The 18,482-nt window shown below is 42.2% G+C and overlaps 1 protein-coding gene across 3 annotated transcripts; it reads left to right on the forward strand.

Moving 5' to 3' along the window:
- The first annotated feature begins 337 nt into the window (after positions 1-337).
- LOC114854461 (guanine nucleotide-binding protein subunit beta-4) lies at positions 338-18,441 on the forward strand. Of its 3 annotated transcripts, none has more exons than XM_055508278.1 (10): positions 338-488; positions 9,369-9,516; positions 9,880-9,918; positions 10,151-10,257; positions 12,230-12,293; positions 12,751-12,913; positions 13,019-13,085; positions 13,254-13,455; positions 13,813-14,029; positions 14,190-18,441. In XM_055508278.1, exons 2-10 carry the CDS (start codon positions 9,460-9,462, stop codon positions 14,294-14,296), a joined length of 1,023 nt encoding a protein of 340 aa, XP_055364253.1. In that variant the 5' UTR covers positions 338-488; positions 9,369-9,459; the 3' UTR covers positions 14,297-18,441. The 3 variants fall into 3 exon arrangements, with proteins under 3 accessions (XP_055364253.1, XP_029004718.1, XP_055364254.1); XM_029148885.3 differs by lacking the exon at positions 338-488 and adding an exon at positions 4,451-4,673; XM_055508279.1 differs by lacking the exons at positions 338-488; positions 9,369-9,516; positions 9,880-9,918; positions 10,151-10,257 and adding an exon at positions 10,290-10,966.
- Positions 18,442-18,482: the final 41 nt, after the last annotated feature.

Here is an 18,482-nt window from a genome sequence, read left to right on the forward strand (position 1 = left end):
AAAAGGACTTTTTACCTTAAGTGTTAGGTGAGAGCTGGTTTTGTAGAAAACAAATGTACATGATTACTCAACCATGCATCCTTTAAAAGTAACTACACTTTATTTGTTGAGCCCTTTTAAAAACTAGGTTGAACGAAGTGCTGTACAGGTTAAGACAAGATACAGTAAAGGAATGTTTGTGATACATCATTTGTGTAAATGGCTCTGTCATTTGCTTCCTATTGAAGAAAGATACCCTGTCCCTTTAATAGAAATACTACTCCATCTCCTGTCTCTGTGCCACCGTATGCTTCCCCTCCCACTCAGCAGCTCTCATACTCCAGCCCAGCCTCTCGCTCTCTCCATTTACTGCTCCTCCTCGCAGCATCTACACTCTGCTAAAAGGAAGAACTGAAACCACAGCTCTCTGCACAGCTCACAATCCATGTCTTTTAGGACGTATGCAGGAAACGCCCACTTCCTCTGCCACCCATCGCCACTGGAAAAAGGTAGAAAAGCTTACATTAAGTGTTTTTTCTAAGTTGTTCGGTGTTTCACTTAGATTCATTTGTCAGTTGCACCACCACAAGAAGGATCACTGCTACCGGGCTGAAAATGGACTGAAATTGAGTTTTTGTTAAAAACATAGAAATTAATTGTCCTGTTTTAACATTGCCACTGGTGTCTGCTGTCAGCAGTGCAGCTGTAAAGGGAGACGTTCAGAAAGGTTGGCATTAGCACATCAGGGTTGCTCCTCACTTCCTTTAAATTTTTTTCCACACTGGTGTGATTCAGTTCTCGGGAAACTTGTGAGCATGTTACTTCACGCTTTGGGTTACTAGTTGCACCCCTGTTTTACGGAAGTGTCTGGGATTCCCCGGGACTCAAACACTCTCACTTCTTCTCTTTGTACATTTCCTCTACAGCTTCTCCCTGAAACAAGTTAAGAATCAGGCTTGTTCCAGGCAGTTAATTGACTTTGTTTACATTTTGCACTGTCAGTTTTATTCAGGAATTATCTAATACAGGTGTTTTGGCAGGTAATATTTTGAGAGCTATGCCTAGTAAACTGTGATGGTTGCGTTGTGACATCTGTATGTTGCATTTTTACTCCTAAAAGCACACACGTGCGCTCCTTTCTGCGTGTGTGCCCTGTCCTCCTGCGTTAATTTGGATAGCAAATCATGGCTCTACAGTGTCTTGTTTGTCGATGGTGTGATTCCAACACAACATGAGAGGCATTATCACAGAAACGACGAGGGCTCTTCACCAACCTGCTGCTGTGACAGTCTCTTATGGGCCAACAATAGCCCTGCGATTAGACAAGAACCTGACACAGGGACAGAGTAAACACCTCAGTGACTGAAATCACCACCATGTGATCACCAATGTGAATGTTACAATGTGACAACGAATCTGCAGATTATAGCTGCTGTGGCATAGTTTTCTTTTTTATTATGTCATGATGAAGCTGCCGCACAATTTAAAAGATTAATACTAAATAAAAGCTATATTCTTGTGGGACACATAATGACTTAATATATTTAGAATGTGTTCACATCTAGTCATAGAAACTAAATTAATTTTACAGAGAACAAAAATGTTAGCGAATTTCCCGATGTGGAAATCAGCAGCATTGGACACAAGATGGATCATTTTAACTGGGCCAGTCACGCCCTAGCTGTGCCAGTCAGCAAGTAAAACCCTGAAACTGTCAACAGTTATTTCCCTCATTATAGAGAGAGAGAGATGGAGAGAGAAGTGGTGGTGAGCCCAGTAAGGCACGCATATTTTAAGTCACTTTGCACTCTTCAAGAAGGCCCTTTTTTCAATAATCCATTATGCATAGCAGCCCTGGCTCTCCCTGGTATTTCTCCTACCTTCTTGACGTCAGTTGCCATTTGTGAGGGTTACCCTGGCAACGGCCAGCCTCCCTGGGAGATATCTGGTGGATAAGACGGCCCTGATAAAGCCTTTTAAGGTTCTACTGTTGCTCCACCTTTTAATTGCCTTTGATGCAGTGGAAGTATTACATGGAGGTTGTTGGGCCTCGTCGCCACATGTGGCCAGGAGAAAGGGGAAAGTTCGGCTAAAAATAGGCCATGAGAAGCTGCTTTAAATTGACATTACATTATCTCCACCAGATTTAATCGCACATACTGGGCAAATTTTTGACTAGTGAACTGAATGAGCGAGATCTGTGTACTACCAATTACCAATGAGACACTGCACCGAAGCAATAATGTAAAAATGACATACAGCATGCAGGTCAAGAAATGCATTAGAATATCTGGAAAAATATCAGGTGTCAAAGTTAATTTTAGGTAAGTATAGGGTGACATATAAATACTGTATAATATAGTTATTTGTCCTTAGCTCTAAAGCCAGTCTCATTCAAATTATTTCCTTTAGCTGCCTGACAGTTACTGCACTTGTGCTCTGTTACTTCTGCGCTACACAGTCTGAATTTGCATGGATGCAAAATATCTTGTTCAAAAGCAACAATACAGTTACTGTATACGATAGCTTTTACCAGGATCTGGGAAGCTATTTATAGATCTATCAACATGTGTGTCTTTCGTTTTTTTTTCTCAGACACCAGGCTATTGATGTGCTATTTTTACAGTGTCAATTTGCTCCCTCCCTCCCCTTTGGTTGCCAAGCAATGGGCTGAGGGACCCTATTGGCCAAAGATGTGCTTTTAGACATCCTGACTGATTCTCAGCTGGCTAATGAATTCTATATTTTTGCTCTCTGGAGGCACAGAGAACACGCCTCCCATATTGTTTCAAATATATATTTCTTTGTAAAAGTTACAAATATTACAAGAATAAACTAGAGTTTGGCCAGAGTTGCATAATTTTAAAAAGCTAGGCAAAAACATGTTCATGTTTAAATTAACCAAAAACCCTACAAACTTATAGTTGTCAAGTCAAAAAAGTCAAAATAAAGTCAAATAGATTGCAGAGATGGTGCACAACTTTACATTCAAAGATTATCTGTGGGTATAACTTTGTGTTATGCAGATTCTTATCTGTGACTATATGTTCCAGGTTAATGAGCATTGAAATATATAACAACCCACAACATGTTTTTGCTGTCATTTTAATCCTAATCCTCATAATGTGTTTAAGGGGGAATTGGTCGGACACACCTAAACTACTGCTGTGTGTGTGAATTCAATTAGACTTAATCTGACCACATGCCACTCCGAAAGGAAACCAAGGGCTGGGCAACTTTCATCTTCCCTCCATTGATTATGGCTCGTGCAGAGATATGGAAAAGCCTATCCCACTGCTCCCTTTCATTGGCCCCATTAAAAATTCATCCTGTCCTAATGGAGAAAGATCCTTTTCAATGAGCCAACTGTGGTGAGACTTGGCACAACGGTCTCCTGGCTCAATCTAAACGCTTTGGATTTGACGTACTTTATAGATACTAACCCCTTATCTTAACCGTTCTTTATTGTCATTAATACTTTTATCATAAGCATAACAAGAGTAAATGCATTTCTGTACTGAGTTTCACAGTCTTGTTGCCCTTACAAATATTTAGTTAACATTTAACATTTATTTATTACAGCTTTCCTGCAGCTGTGACTAATATCAGTGATTCTTGTATCAATTCAGCAAGAAGCCAAACCTGCCTAGTGTGCCTGTCACAAGTTTAAAAAGAGCACTATTTAACAGTAATCTGTATAAAATATACTGCCCGCAATGCTTATATTTGTTGTAGTACATGCTGTAGTACACCATTATTTATGAATTAATCAATATAAGCATAGTTTAATAATTTGCTTTCTCAGACAAGTTGTCATGGCAACATAAAATGAACATTATGTTAGAGAAACGCACTATATTTATTTATTTGTGGTTTTGTCCCATTGCTATGCTGCGCTGGTAATGTCTGACAATCCTCTCATCCATGCATCCCACTGCTGCCACAGCTATGCTCAACATGCCCAGTGACGTCACAACGGCAACAGATTACATTCCCATAGTAGAGAAAACACACGGTACTTTGTGCGCCTCTCTAACTGTTCAGGGTTATTCGCTGTACTGGTGTTTGGAAGCAAAAAGTGGAGTTGAACTAAGATGTTCTATTCAAATTGGAGATGAACTTCATTTGAATCACTATTACTATTATTACTGTTATTACTATTATTACTATTATTACTACTACTCCTACTACTACATGCTTTGTAGCTCTAATATTTGTTTCCTGTATCCCATTCGGTTCCTTTTTGTTGAGGGGGCTGACGGGCGATACCATTTCTTCGTAGGTGACACGGCTAATTGTAGATTTTCCCTCGACACGAAAAAAAAACAATTGGCGGATTTTTTATAGAGACCATTTAAATACACAGCGATTTGGGAAATAATAATATTTTTCATGACACATATTTGCTATAAAATAGATGACGCCGACGTCTCCCGGGCCGCGCTCCCCTCAGCGTAGGCTGTTGCCATGTTCCCACTTTCATGGGTGTGGTGATTAGCTTGCCTGCTGAAAATTTTAGTCAAATCCAGCCTGAGTGTCGCTCGCTCCTGGTGCTTCAAGCGGCTCAAATTGACTTAAAACTAACACGGCTGCCTTTGTGATTCCTCTCCCAGCCGGGACCATGGTTCTTGTGTGAAAGCGGACCGGTGTGACTCCGACTGGAAGCACGGACGCAGCCAGAAAGCCCGTTTCAGGTGAGGACGTGTAGCCTCGTCTTGATATTTTGGGGGCTTTTGGGCTATTTCCTGCTCTCGCTTCGAGGCGGGTGTATTGTGTTGTGGACATGCAAAAACCGTCCACGACCTTTAAACAGTGCAGTTGTTGACACATTTCTTTCCAGGCTTCTGTCGCCTCGGCGCTGTTTTTCCTCCCTCTCTCTAAAGCCAAACTGGTGAAAATGTGTCCGAACGCGGCCTTTCGCTGTCAATCGACTCCAGGCGGAACTACGGGGGCTGCACCTTTACACGGCGGGCGCACGTTCATCTCGTCCCCGTCTCGAACATCATCTTTGTCATTTGTGGCTGCACGAAACCCCGCGACGATGGTTTTTCCTCGGCATTAAATATACATGACAGGCCGCCTTCATCTGAGCAGCAACTGGTAGCGAGGGTTCAGCCAGTGTGCGTGTATCAGATATTTCTCTAGACTGAGATCATTCCGGCGAGCTGGTAATTTCATCTGTGGCTGGAGGGAGGAGGGGGGGGGGGGCATCCGTGTGAATGCAAGCGGTGTGTTGATGTGTAGAGTGAAGTTCCACTTAATAAAAGGTAATCGTGTGTCTGTGGCTGCAGGTTTAATTTATTTTAGTGTGGCTGATGGTCGTTATGAAATGTCAGGGTGCTTACACAGCGGTGCTCTGGCACAAGGCTCGAATACAGTGGATATGATGTGAAGATGAATTTATTGTACGGATCACTGATTAACATAAGTCACAGGACATTTTGATGACCCAAAATTTCCCAATAGTTGCTGTTTTTTCATGTTTCAAAAGACTATTGCTGATTGTATCTTGTGATCTCAATATCTTCCTTTTAACCTTGTGATGATGCTTTAAACTACACAAACACAACATATGTTGCGCCTCCCTGCTGTAAGTTTCCAATCTATAGTTACACACCCCTTTTAAGTGGAAATGTCATCATAATTATTAATTATCTGCAATAATTCAGCTATTGCTGTTGCATTAATTGATGACTCATTAGGCGTATGGCATGATGGGAATGTGGTTCAGCTGTCTTCGAGGAAGTGCTCTCTTACCTTTCTGGAATCGCACCATTCTCCGGATGTTTGGAATAGGCGGCATTTTATCACGGCATGTTTACACCTGGTGGAGCCGTCCACTGCAGCCAGGTTTCACATTGACTTCAGCAGGGCCCCTGCAGCACCGGCGCGTCATTTCTTTAAATCTGAGCATCTTTTCAAGAGATAATCAGGAAAAAGGACTGTAAAACAAAATACCCTTTCAATATGGGATTTGCAGTGTTTTATGTTACACATATTCTTCAATAAACATGCCAGACTAGATACATTTAAAGACAGGCCTTAGGTTGAGGCACGTGAGGACCTCCCATCATTTCCAGTTAATGTTGATTCCATGAATGGTTTTATGAACAGCTGTGAACATCACAGCTTTGTCATTGTTGGTCTGGCTTGTGTCTAATGCAGCATGACTCCACCGGGTACAGCATTGTCTGAACAAGTTATAAACAACGTTGTGGGATTTCGTAAATGAGACGGTGTACGCGAGCTTCGGTAGTCTGAACATAAGTACAGAATTCACTATTTATGCAACATGGCTTAGGAAACAGATGGGTTAGTTCTTCTGACTTGGCGTATGGATTTTCTGTGGAAACTATCAGACCACGTGAAGAACATTGCATGAAGTCAGTCTCCACAGATGGCGTCCAAGAAGAAAACCAGAGCTCAGAAAACCGTACAAACTATTAATCTTTCCCAAATAATTTCAGAAGAAACCTAATGAATCTTGGCGGTTTGTTCTTTGGCTATAAATTAGTTTGCATGTAATTACTCCCAGCACAGTTGTTGTTGATGTGGCCTGGGCCACTAACTTTACCACATAGCGACGGCTGCAACGTGAAAGTGGGCATGTGATTCATGAACGTGCAGGAGAGGTGACATTTATTGATGGTTTAAGTATGTGCAAACCAAAATATTGAATCACTGAAACAAAACAATAACTTCCAATGTCAGGAAACTTGGCAGGAGGAGTTCTCCAATTTAAAAATGATCCCAAACACTTTTTGCTTGTGGTGTTTACCACAGTTCTGCTCAGTGAGGCCTAAATTACATCAACATGGTCCATAAGAAATAAAAGTATAATTAAAGTTTGATCATGAAAGAACATTCCATTTTTACTGGGAACACTGGTGCTTACAGAATCTGTCCAGACCCCAGTGTTGCTTAATGTTGATTCCTGAACTTCCTGCACATGTCATGTTGTTGGGCCCCTGTGGCTCCGGGTGCAGCTGCATTGCCTGCACATCCCGCTGCTCTGGACGCCACTGTTTGTTTGTGACAAGCAGATGTGTATGGTTTTCTTCTGTGACCCAGAGAGTGTCACAGATAAATTTAGCTTGAGTGCGGAATATGTGGAGGGTTACAGTTTCATTCATGCGTTGTCTGGCGTGAATCGACTCCTGTTTTTGACAAACTGAATTGTCAACTTCCTCTGAGCATTTACTGTATGTGACTGTAGTTCCTGCTAAACATGAACTGTCGGGGGGAGGGGTCACCCAAGGCACAGTGTTTCCTCACTCCAATGCAATCAGGTACAGGCCTAAAAACCTGTACCTGTAAAGGTTTGACTGACTTTAAAGAGTACTGAGTTCTCTCAGCTTGTGGTTAGAATATAAATGAAAGTGAAAGTGCTGTATGCCCAAACGAGTGACTCAGAAAAAACAGATTGTTTCTTCGTTTATTAGTTACCTGAATACAAGCTTGATGATGTAACAGCTGAAATATCACCTTAAATGATTTTGGCCTGTGTGCAGATGAGGACTGCAACAAACGATTGTTTTCAATAAAATCATTCACATGGTTGTTGTTGTTGTTTTTTCCTCTTTGTGACGAAGTTGTTTATTGTTTGGTGTAAAATATGAAACAGATGATTTTATATCCCCAAAGTTAAGTTAGTTTTGAAAACCAAAAGGCAACCAGTTAATGGAAAAACTCCACCTCCCATAGGCAGCGGTACAGGCCTCTGCATCTTGTCCTTTCGGCCTATGCTGAGCCTTATGCTTCCCGTCCAGACCTGATGGTCCTCTTTCTCTCTGCTGGACGGAACAGGTCGGACGAGTGGCTGGTTAGCAGGTGTGTGCTAGTTGGGCCGCTTGGTGACGAGAGCGGCTTCCCTTGGCCTGTGTCACAGACCTGGGTGTGTTGGTGTCAAGCGGCACTATCTACTGTAGCTGTCAGCCACATACCAAACAATGGGCCGCTCCAGCACACAGCTTTGGCTTTGTTGCCGCTGGTTCCATACCAGGCTTGGGTGTGCGTTGGCCAGAGTGGCTGCGTGACTCAAGTCACCCTGGAGAAGAGATGCACTCATTGGGTTTTATAACTGTAAATGAGTAGTGTTCACATGTAACGCTTCATATATCCTTCCTACTCATCGGTGCCTCTACTGGCTTCCTTCCAGCATCCCATTGTTCAGCGTCACACCTACGTTATCGCCATCTCTCGTCGCTGTACTGTACTGTATGATACAAGCCTGAGGCTCCAAACATTGATTTAAAATATTAAGCAGAGTGTAGAAAGTCAAATCCAGCGTTTTTGGTGGGCTACTGCTGTCCTGTTTGACGTGGTGGGTTTCATAAGCACACAGTAGGCTGGCTCTATGGCAGTCATCGAGCAGCACCACCACATCAGAGGCGTGCTGACGCTGAGAGCCTCTCTTTAGGGGGGTTGCATCAGCCGGAGGAGGGAGTGACGTCACTCCTAGGCAGCTGAAGGCTTTGCAACGCCCGTTGTCCCTGATGCCTTGTTACTGTCAAAGACCTCCTTGGCTGAGACAAGAGCCCGTGATGAGTCTAAGACATCTGCCTCTGTTGTGAATACACAAGAGAACCTTTAGACGCAGATAAATGTGAAGTTTCTTGAACATGAGCATCATATTGGCTTAGTTATTAGCTCTTTTTATAAGTGGACCTACATCTTCCTATTCACATTAACATTATTTCTTATTTTGAGAAAGGGCATGACTTGGTCAAGTTGTTGAATTATAGAGACGGGAACTGAAAATTTAATTTTGGAAGGATAGACTTCTGGACAGCAGTGTGTGAAACGGCCTGTAAAATGAGCGGGGGTGCAGTCTGAGAGTGTCTGAGTGCTTTGTGACCCATATTGGGACTCTTCAACTTAAAATCCCCAGCTCGGATGTACACACATGCATATTCACACACACTGTTCCCTAACATGCACATACAGACAGATGCTGAATCTGAAACCCTTAACCCAGACCCATACATGTAATTGATTACAGTGCATTGCATGCACACCCAGATGACACACTCGCATGTTCTCACTCAAAAATATTTTCTAATGAACCATCCAGAGCCACAGACATGCACGTCTGTGGGGGGCTCTTTGGGGTGGACCAAGTAACGACGTAATACCATAGCACAAAAGCTGATTGAGTCAGGAAAGGTCAGCGCCTTGCTCACATGGCCTTTTGATCCAGACTGGGGGTGTTTGAATAGCCAGGCCACCCTCCAGGCCCCCACCCTGCTCCACCCCTTTGGATCACCCTCGTCACTGGTCTGAGTGAAAACCGTACACCTGCGTCTGTGTGGTGGAACTGTTCCCATCCTCCACGATGTGTTTCCCTGTCGAACTTATAGCACTTTCTTTGCTCTCGCTCTGTCTTGCAGGTGTCCGCTGGTAAAGTGTGTGCGAGAGTGAGTGTGCTTTCCCGGTCACTATTTGAAGCAGAGTGCGGCCTGAACAAATCACAGAGGGACAATGAGCGAGCTGGAACAGTTGCGGCAAGAAGCTGATCAACTGCGCAGTCAGATTCGGGTAAGAGCCCGTGCACGTGCCCGCCTGTTTACATTAACGTGTGTTGTGCATATGTGGACACGGCACATGTGTGTGCCGCTGTCCGCTCACTGCAAGCTGTGACTCACAGTTGAGACGGTGACGCACTCAGTATACAACTTGTCAGTCATCAGCCTCCATTCTCATACAAAAATTGAATTCCTGGAATCAATCTATAAATGTCAGCTGCTGCTATGTGACTATTCTTTGAGCACCTACATCCAGCATCTGTTTCTAAAAACCATTATGCATGGTTTTAACACTGCTTTTTTGTTAGCTTGCCTTGTGTAGTTAATGAATAAAATTTTTCCCTGGTTGATGTAAATTGTTACTTTGTTTCTGCAGGATGCCAGGAAAGCCTGCCATGACTCAACTCTGTCACAGGTGAGACACTTCCTCTCCATGTTTTTGTCCTAAAAATAATTGTACATGCTTTAATAGTTACTTTTGATTACTTATTATTGTATGAATATATTTCAAAGATGAAGTTGGTCCTTTACATGCTCTGATCTGTAAACGCATGTGCAGGTTTGTAAATGTTGACATGAATAAAAACACTGAGATTATGGCCTGTTTTTCACCGCCACTGCTGATGCTTCTTCCTGTGTTTTGGCAGATCACAGCTGGTCTGGACTCAGTGGGCCGGATACAGATGCGGACGCGACGCACTCTCAGGGGCCACCTGGCCAAGATCTATGCAATGCACTGGGGAAGTGACTCCAGGTATTGTAGTTATTCTACAAGCAACACAGTTATCAACTTAAGAAGGAAATGGCATTAAAAAGACAGATTTAGTGGGTGTATTTTAAAGTAATAGTTGGTCATTTTGGCAGCGTGGTTTTGTTTTCTGCAGCTTTAGGTTGGATACAGTCAGTAATGTCAAGTTACTAGTGTCTGAAGTCACCATGCTAACAGTAATGCTAACAGCAAACTACGTATGCCAGGGTTAGGCCTTATAGTGCCATGGGGGGCTGACGGTCCACATGTTTCCATTCCAACCAAATATGGAAACATCTTGAGCAACAGTTCAGGAATATAATGTATATAATTTACACCAGTCTAAATATTACCACTATGACTGTATCTTGGCTGCACATCACTTTAGTCACAGTCACAGTCCCTGCTACATATGGGCTAAAATAAAGTAACTGCAAGAAGAAATAATTCAGGGGTTTGGAAGTGGTGTTGTGTAACATTGAGTGAATAAAACCTTCCAAATGAACCCTGCAGAAGGTCGATGCCATGTAAGCGTGTAATTCAGTCGGTCCCGTCAGCGTCAGTGGGTGTGGCCAGGTTTTACAAGCCAAGCTCATTTCCTTCAGTGTACACCACTTGTGTTGATGTGTTCTGTGTTTAATCTGTCTGTGTCACTCTATTTTTCTCTCTATCTGTCTCCCAATGCGATGCACTGGGGCAGTGACGGGAGTCCCAGGTGTGGGGTTATACTACAGCCAGTTCCACTGCTACTGTTGTTATTATTAGTGCCTACAACAACTACTACTACTCTACTAATATGACTAATACCACCATGAATGACTGCCACTACTGCCATGTCACTACTACCGTACATCTGCACTAGCACCGTTTCACATCCTCACTGTGAGCACAGCAATGATATTTGCCAGGCACAAACAAGCAGCCACCACTACTTATTTAATAGTCTTAAAGATGCAGTTTGTAAGATCTAATCCATTTCTATGTGATTTAAAATAAAACGTATCCTCCGTGTTTGGATTGGACTGCAGCTGTGTTTTACCATTCTAAACTTACAAACTGCTTTTTTAACTGTTTGCTGCAAATAGGAGCACGAGCAGTTATGAGCTGGACTGGATCTTTAGTATGCATGCGATAGACTAAACTCTATCCATAGTAACTGTATAGGAAGATGACAGATGGAAAGAAATTCTTGCAGGATAGACATTTTAGAATACACCTATGTCAAGTCTAAAATAATTTAGTTTTCCCCTTTTCACCACAGAAACCTGTGTTTGAGTCACACTTCTCTTTTATTACAAAACAAAATACTTGTGTAATCTCTACCTTATGATGCATAAATTGGTGAATCTCGTTTGTGATTGACTGTGTGTGAGTGAATGTGTGTTGACTGAGGGATCTTGCTGGAGACAAGTGTTTATTTTGTGTAAAAGCCACTGACCTTTGAGCTTGGTGACTCTCCTCTTGATTGTACTCTAACACCAAACCATTTCCTGTCCCCAGAGGAAACACCCAGGCAGAATGGGAGGGTGGGGTTCCAGCTGTTTCATGCATCCTCTCTGTTTCTACTCATCATCTTATTTCCTTGCAAGTCTCTCGCTGCCCCGCCTCAGCTTCTTTCTAGTTCTTTCCCAGCTGCGCAGGCTTCAGCCTGCAAGTCAGGGCTTTTACATAACTGGGGTAATGAATATTACATGCAGTAGCACATTAAATGTGGCTTCCTTGGATGAGGAGACTTCCACAAGGAAAGGAATGGGGGGGAAGTGGAGTGAAATGTGTACTGACAGAGAGGCATACGGTGCTCTCGCAAATGCTTTGTGACAGTGCACCCTGTAGACATTCAGACAGTGTGGCACAGTAGTCTGTAAGGCGGCTGACTTCCATCGCTTTTAATGAACCAAGTGTGTGTGTACTGTACATTTTAGTTTTGTTTTTAACGTGTAAGCCTGCTCTCATGCCGACCTCCTCATCATGTTTCCAGGTTACTTGTCAGTGCCTCGCAAGATGGGAAGCTGATCATCTGGGACAGCTACACAACAAATAAGGTGAGATTATTCATGAATAAAATAACTCTGTAGAATGTATAATATGTTCTAGCAGGCACGGATGCTTCACAGTTCTCTACCTTCACTGTACTTTATTGCTGCTCCAGTGACAACTTAAAAATTGTTCACTATCTTGGTTTGCCTGAACAATTTCTGGTCAGCAAAATGTACCTGCTGGTTTAAAAATAAATGTGAAGTGTCTCAGGTACTGATATACACTGTACCAATATTGTGACATCATAAGGGTAGAAATAAAACTCACAGTCTGTACCATGATGGCCTAAAAAAATGCAGATTTTATCAACCAATAACATAAAAGTAGAAGACCACATTTTGGATTGGAAACATTAGTGGATTCTTCTCTTAGCAATTTAAACGTAGAGCTCATTTTGAATATTGGACCTTATTGTCCCTCTTCTAGACTGCTCTAACAACCATTAATCTAACCCTTCCTCAGATGCATGCTATTCCTCTGCGCTCATCCTGGGTGATGACATGCGCCTATGCCCCTTCTGGGAACTACGTGGCCTGTGGAGGCCTGGACAACATTTGCTCCATATACAGCTTAAAGACCCGTGAGGGGAACGTGCGTGTCACCAGAGAGTTGCCTGGACACACAGGTAAAGTGCAAGGCTAGTCAAAAGAGGACACCACAGTAGAAATGCTGCTGTCTTCAGTGTGACCAATTAGTCACTATCGGTTACTAAATGTCTGTTCATTTTCAGGATATTTGTCTTGCTGTCGTTTTTTGGATGACAACCAAATCCTGACGAGCTCTGGGGACACCACCTGGTGAGCAAGGAGCCTGCTTCTACCACGTGTAGTAGTCGCTGGACTACTTATCATGAATCCAGTTTTTGTTAATACAGCAGCTAACAGGTCATGTACAGTGAGACATTTAGGCGATATTCTGACACATAGTTTCACCACACATCCCTGATCATTATTTCTTCTTTGCAGTGCATTGTGGGACATAGAGACGGGCCAGCAGGCTACAGTCTTCACTGGCCACACGGGTGATGTCATGAGCTTGTCTCTAAGTCCAGACTACAAGACCTTTGTGTCAGGAGCCTGTGATGCCACCTCCAAGCTGTGGGACATCCGCGATGGCATGTGCAGACAATCCTTCACTGGACATGTGTCTGACATCAACGCCGTCAGCGTGAGTGCTGGACCTGTACTTGCAAATACACTAGGGAGGAGGAATGGTTAAAAATGGCATTGAAGATGTAAATGTTCTTCCAGCTTTTAGTTTGAACTGTTTTCATTTTACTTGGACATAGTTATTGTAACTTGTAGCCAGTCATTTGACAGAAGAAATCTAGTCTTTGGGATTCTTATTTTTTTTTTGCTTAGCAACCCAAGCTAATATGGCTTTAAGGTTCTATTACAAATAGTAATTTTTAATTAATTCATCATTCTCTTTCAACATTGTCCTCATGCCAGAAACTCACATAAACTGGATGCCCAGGTTTAATAAAACCATACCTTTGCTTGATGAAGTGTGCTTCTCCCACAGTTTTTCCCCAATGGGAATGCCTTTGGCACTGGCTCGGATGATGCCACATGCAGACTTTTTGACCTGCGTGCTGACCAGGAGCTGATGATGTACAGCCACGACAACATCATCTGCGGCATCACCTCCGTGGCTTTCTCCAAGAGTGGCCGCCTGCTCCTGGCTGGGTATGATGACTTCAACTGCAACGTCTGGGACACTCTGAAAGGCGATCGTGCAGGTAAGTGACATATCGGGATCAACTGAATCATCAGTTGTGATTTGATGCATTGGTTCAACTTGCAAATTGAAAGATTACTTTTAAATTAGAACATTTGTATAGATGATTAAAAAAATCATACCTCTCTGTTTAAAGCCAACTCATGACTGTCTTCCTGCAGGTGTACTAGCAGGCCACGACAACAGAGTGAGCTGCTTGGGAGTGACAGAAGATGGCATGGCTGTGGCCACCGGCTCCTGGGACAGTTTCCTCCGGATCTGGAACTAAGCAAACCTCTTCCTCGTTGTACTCAATCACTGCCCGCCAACCTTTCCCCTGCAGCCCCTCCCTCCATATCCCACCTCAACTGCTGGGCTGGACCTGAGGGTGCACACTGTGTCAGCCAAAATCCTCACCCCCAGTTCTTCGCTCTTCACTGGCGGTCAGCCCACCTGTGATAAAGTAACAACTCTTTATAACTTTCAAGATGACTTTTTTTCCACCCAGCCATTAGACAGCAACAAAAATAATACGCTCTGAGTAGATTTGTTCAATCAGAATTTAATTTAGGAGTTACAGGAATAAAGAAGATTTAGTCCATATACCGGTTCACCGCTAGGGGGCAGTAAAGAGCAATTGCTACTATGACTAACAAGCAAAATGACGGTGTTTATTATGTAAATGTAAATGTAAAGACAGTATATATGTATAGCATTATGTGTGTATATATGCATCATATATGCATATATAATGTGTATGTATATATTTTTGTTGTTTATTTCCCACCCTACAGTTTTTATATATAATTTTGGGGGGTTTGTTTAATTTCAGGTGCACATATTCACATTACTACATCACATAATTGCAGAAACTTACTTTATGAGGGTTAAATTTGATAGATAAATTGGACACAGCCCCATATTATTTTTACCTAAATTGACTTTTTATTATTTGTTTTTTTTCTTTTATTTTTCAACTTAGTCAAACTCATCAGGCAACAAAAACAGACTTTTGCAAGTTAGTAAAACAATTTAAACACCGTTTGCCTCCACTGAGCACGCTTTACGCACTTTTGTGTGTGTATTGTGCTTACATGCAGTAGGCATAACTCATACTGGGCATAGTGTAACTTCTTGAGTGTTTTTTTGTGTGAATATGTTGTCGTTTTGGTTTTCTTTAACACAAGCCCCAGTATTCCTTATCACATTCTGTTTGTTCCGAAGGAGAGTTACACTGCTGTGCTTAGAAGTTTCTATGATTATAGATCAGTATCAGTAGAGCTTCACAACCAACAAGCTGTGTTTAAGTTATTAGCTCCAAAGCGGAAACCAGTAAATCTAGGATATGATAGAAAACTTTATTTTATTGGAGGCTCTACTTTGGCCTCTACTCAAGTGGATTGTGAGTTCATATCATCGGATGCTTAATATCTGAAGACCACAGCCATTCCATGCAAATCAGCAGCTGTGGAAAATGATCGATGACTCTTCCTGGAGTCACATCCCTGTCTCCTGGGACCTGTGAGATCTACATCTTTCCCTATACTTGGGAAGTGTCTCATGTTGCCCATATGAATGACACTGATGGAGCAAAAGTGTACTGTGAAGAGAGAGACATGTTCTCCCCATGCAGAAGCTGTTCTTTACCTGTAATGGCACTGATGCATGTATGGGCAAATGTGAGGATGTAGTAATGGAGCCTAAAGGATGGGGTGGACTTTTTTGAGCAGCCTCTGAGGACGGGAGAAACGCTGAAGAGAGAAAGATGTGTGTCAGAGCTTGCCGAGTCCTTTTGCTTTTTACAAAATGAATCAGTGAGTCCTTTTTTGTTGGTGTGAACTGAGTGACCACATGGAACTGGAATCATGTGAGCAACTCGCTAAATCAAAGCAGTGCACCACAAGCCTGTAAAAGAAAACACAAAAGGATTTTATATGTTTTAATGCCTTTTAGCTACTCATTGTTCTTTCTCACCAAAAACAGGTTATGAACTGTTAATATTGCTACTGAAGAAAGTTCACTTGGTTGACAGAAATGTACACGTAGTAGAGCGCTAGAGATGCATTCACAAACTGTAGTACAAATGTAAACCATTAGGCACACACCTATTTACCTGTAGAGGTGGCAATTCTAATTTACTTTTTTGTCATCATACCCCTACTGTTACTTTTGGTTCCTCTAAATGTTTAATATTTTAAAATCAATACGTATGTGTGTGAGTTGGACCTATCCATCTGCTGTCTCAGGTGCCTATCTCTAAATACAGTATACACACGTAACCCACATGGGCTGGTTCAAGGGAGGGTTAGTCCTCCTGCGAGATGTGGCACTACTGTGTCTCCATTCTGCCTTACAATACCATTCAAACCATAAGGTAATACTAGCGTCGACTACAGTAATGTTTCCTCCTCCTATTTCTTTTCCACCGTGATCAGTCGAATGGGTTGCTCTCTTTCTTTTCCAAATAGAAGCACATTCTGATACTAGTGAACACTAAAAAGCATGCTTATAAGAAACCAACACAACCACATGCAGCTCCCTACTGCTTCTCAAAGCAGGTGTTTTACATCGCCTTTTATACAGTTGTGCTTTCTACTACTGCCGTACCGTCTGTAGTGTTATTACGGTTCAGTCAGCTGTCTATGAAACCCCTCGTTGACATACAGTGATTCTAGTGACTTGTTTCTTTTTTTCTCGCTGCTTCTTTCTGGCTTTGCATTAATGGATCCATTTTGAGCGATTGTTAAACTTAACGGTTATAGTTTTCAGCCTGAGAATATCTGTGTGTGTGTGTGTGTGTGTGTGCGTGCGTGGGGCAGATGTACGTGGATAACGTATCAATCTAAGTGTTACTTCCTTATTTGTGCCAATGTTATCCACAGACCCTGAGCTGTGAAATGAAAACTAATCAATGTGACAAAAAACGTGTAATCTCACTTTACACAAGTGCCAGCCTTCTCCACCTCCATCGGTCACATCTTTGTCTGATTGATTTTTTTTTTTAAAGCTGTCTGTCTGATCAAAGTGGACTGCTCATATCTGAATGTTTTTATTTTTTAGCTTGACAGGTTTTTTCGGACTTTGTCTGGTCCATTCAGTGAACACCACATGTTTATACCAATTAGATGAAGTCCATAAGTGACTTATTAGCCTACTAGAAGTGTTGACTACTGTCATTAAAGTGTCGATATTTTAAACGCTTGGAACAAAGGGTAAACACGTTCACTTGTACCTTTGTGCTCTTGTCGTAACATTTGCAAAACCTTCCAAGAGTCAGTCAGGACATGTTATGTTCAAGTCTTAGCTCAAACTAAATATAATCAATATCGGGAAAATGTCTGTGCGTTGAGCTTGAACTGCCTTGACGACACAAACCACAAGTAACAACCTGCCCAATCAAATAAACAACGTGGCTGCTAGTTAGCTTAGCACAGGGAGAATGAACAATATGGCCGCAAACATCTGAGGCACAGTAATTAACTCTTCATCTCAAAAGCTAAAAATGTACTACATTAGATTGTTTTAGCAAACGTTGGTCAATATTTAACAAGATGTTGCCTGGTAATGAGTGGTCGTTGGAGTACTTGTAAAAAGGACACTTTGCTGTTGATACATGATGAGCTTTCTGTTAGGCTAAGCTAACTGGCAGCTAGCAGTTCCAAGAGTTGTCGGCAGATTTCCTTTCCAAATGTATTATAGTCAACCCATGTTCACGTTCATATTCCATTATGAGCTGTGTTAAAATAAAGATTAAAAAAAACAAGCCACCATAGCCTCTAACAGCTGAAAAGGGGGTCGTCCGTGTTACTGACGGTGGTAATTAGCAGGCAGCCATTTTGCTTGTGTGTAACTCAGCGGTATTAGCAGCTGGAACCTGGACAGTACCTGAACACTTGTGTGCGCCTGCGCAGTTCACTCGTCTTAGTGGCGCAGGCTCAGTCCAAAGGTGCTTGACTTCATTTACCTTCACACGTTAAATCTCCTCGTTGGATGTGCGTGTCCGACGCCGCAACAAATAAACGGTTCATATTTTGGTGTTCAGGCAGTGATATGAAGATTATTTGAACAAGTCACGTTTATTCCTCACTATGACAAATAGTTTTGTGTTTTTGATAAGCAGTTATCGTATGAGGAGATTAATCTGGTTGCATCACATGACCACAGCACCATCACCAACAAAGCACTGCCCTTTGACTCTACAACCTACTTTAGTTTCGTTTTATTTATTGTTTTTAAGCCAGTAAAGACCAGGGACTTGGTGCCATGATAATTCTCTTACAGTGCTATTGTGTGAAATTATAATCACTTGTTATGGAATAATTTTTATAGTCTTTTTCACACCAGATCTTTTTTTTTTGTATTTGTACAGTGGCTTGGTGATACTGATATGTTGCCATGAGTTATTGTAACCAATAAAAGAGCTTTTAACCAAGAGTCCAAATTCTGGTGAAGTTGCTTTTATATAATTACTCGTT

The sequence above is a fragment of the Betta splendens genome, chromosome 4 (assembly GCF_900634795.4).
Source record: "Betta splendens chromosome 4, fBetSpl5.4, whole genome shotgun sequence".
Taxonomy (NCBI): domain Eukaryota; kingdom Metazoa; phylum Chordata; class Actinopteri; order Anabantiformes; family Osphronemidae; genus Betta; species Betta splendens.

Bases quoted from the DNA above. Each gene is read 5' to 3' on its own strand.
- LOC114854461 (XM_055508278.1), top strand. From the start codon at position 9,460: ATGAGCGAGCTGGAACAGTTGCGGCAAGAAGCTGATCAACTGCGCAGT. The intron at 9,517-9,879 runs GTAAGAGCCCGT...TTGTTTCTGCAG, and splicing joins AACTGCGCAGTCAGATTCGG to GATGCCAGGAAAGCCTGCCA. The intron at 13,456-13,812 runs GTGAGTGCTGGA...CTTCTCCCACAG, and splicing joins CTGACATCAACGCCGTCAGC to TTTTTCCCCAATGGGAATGC.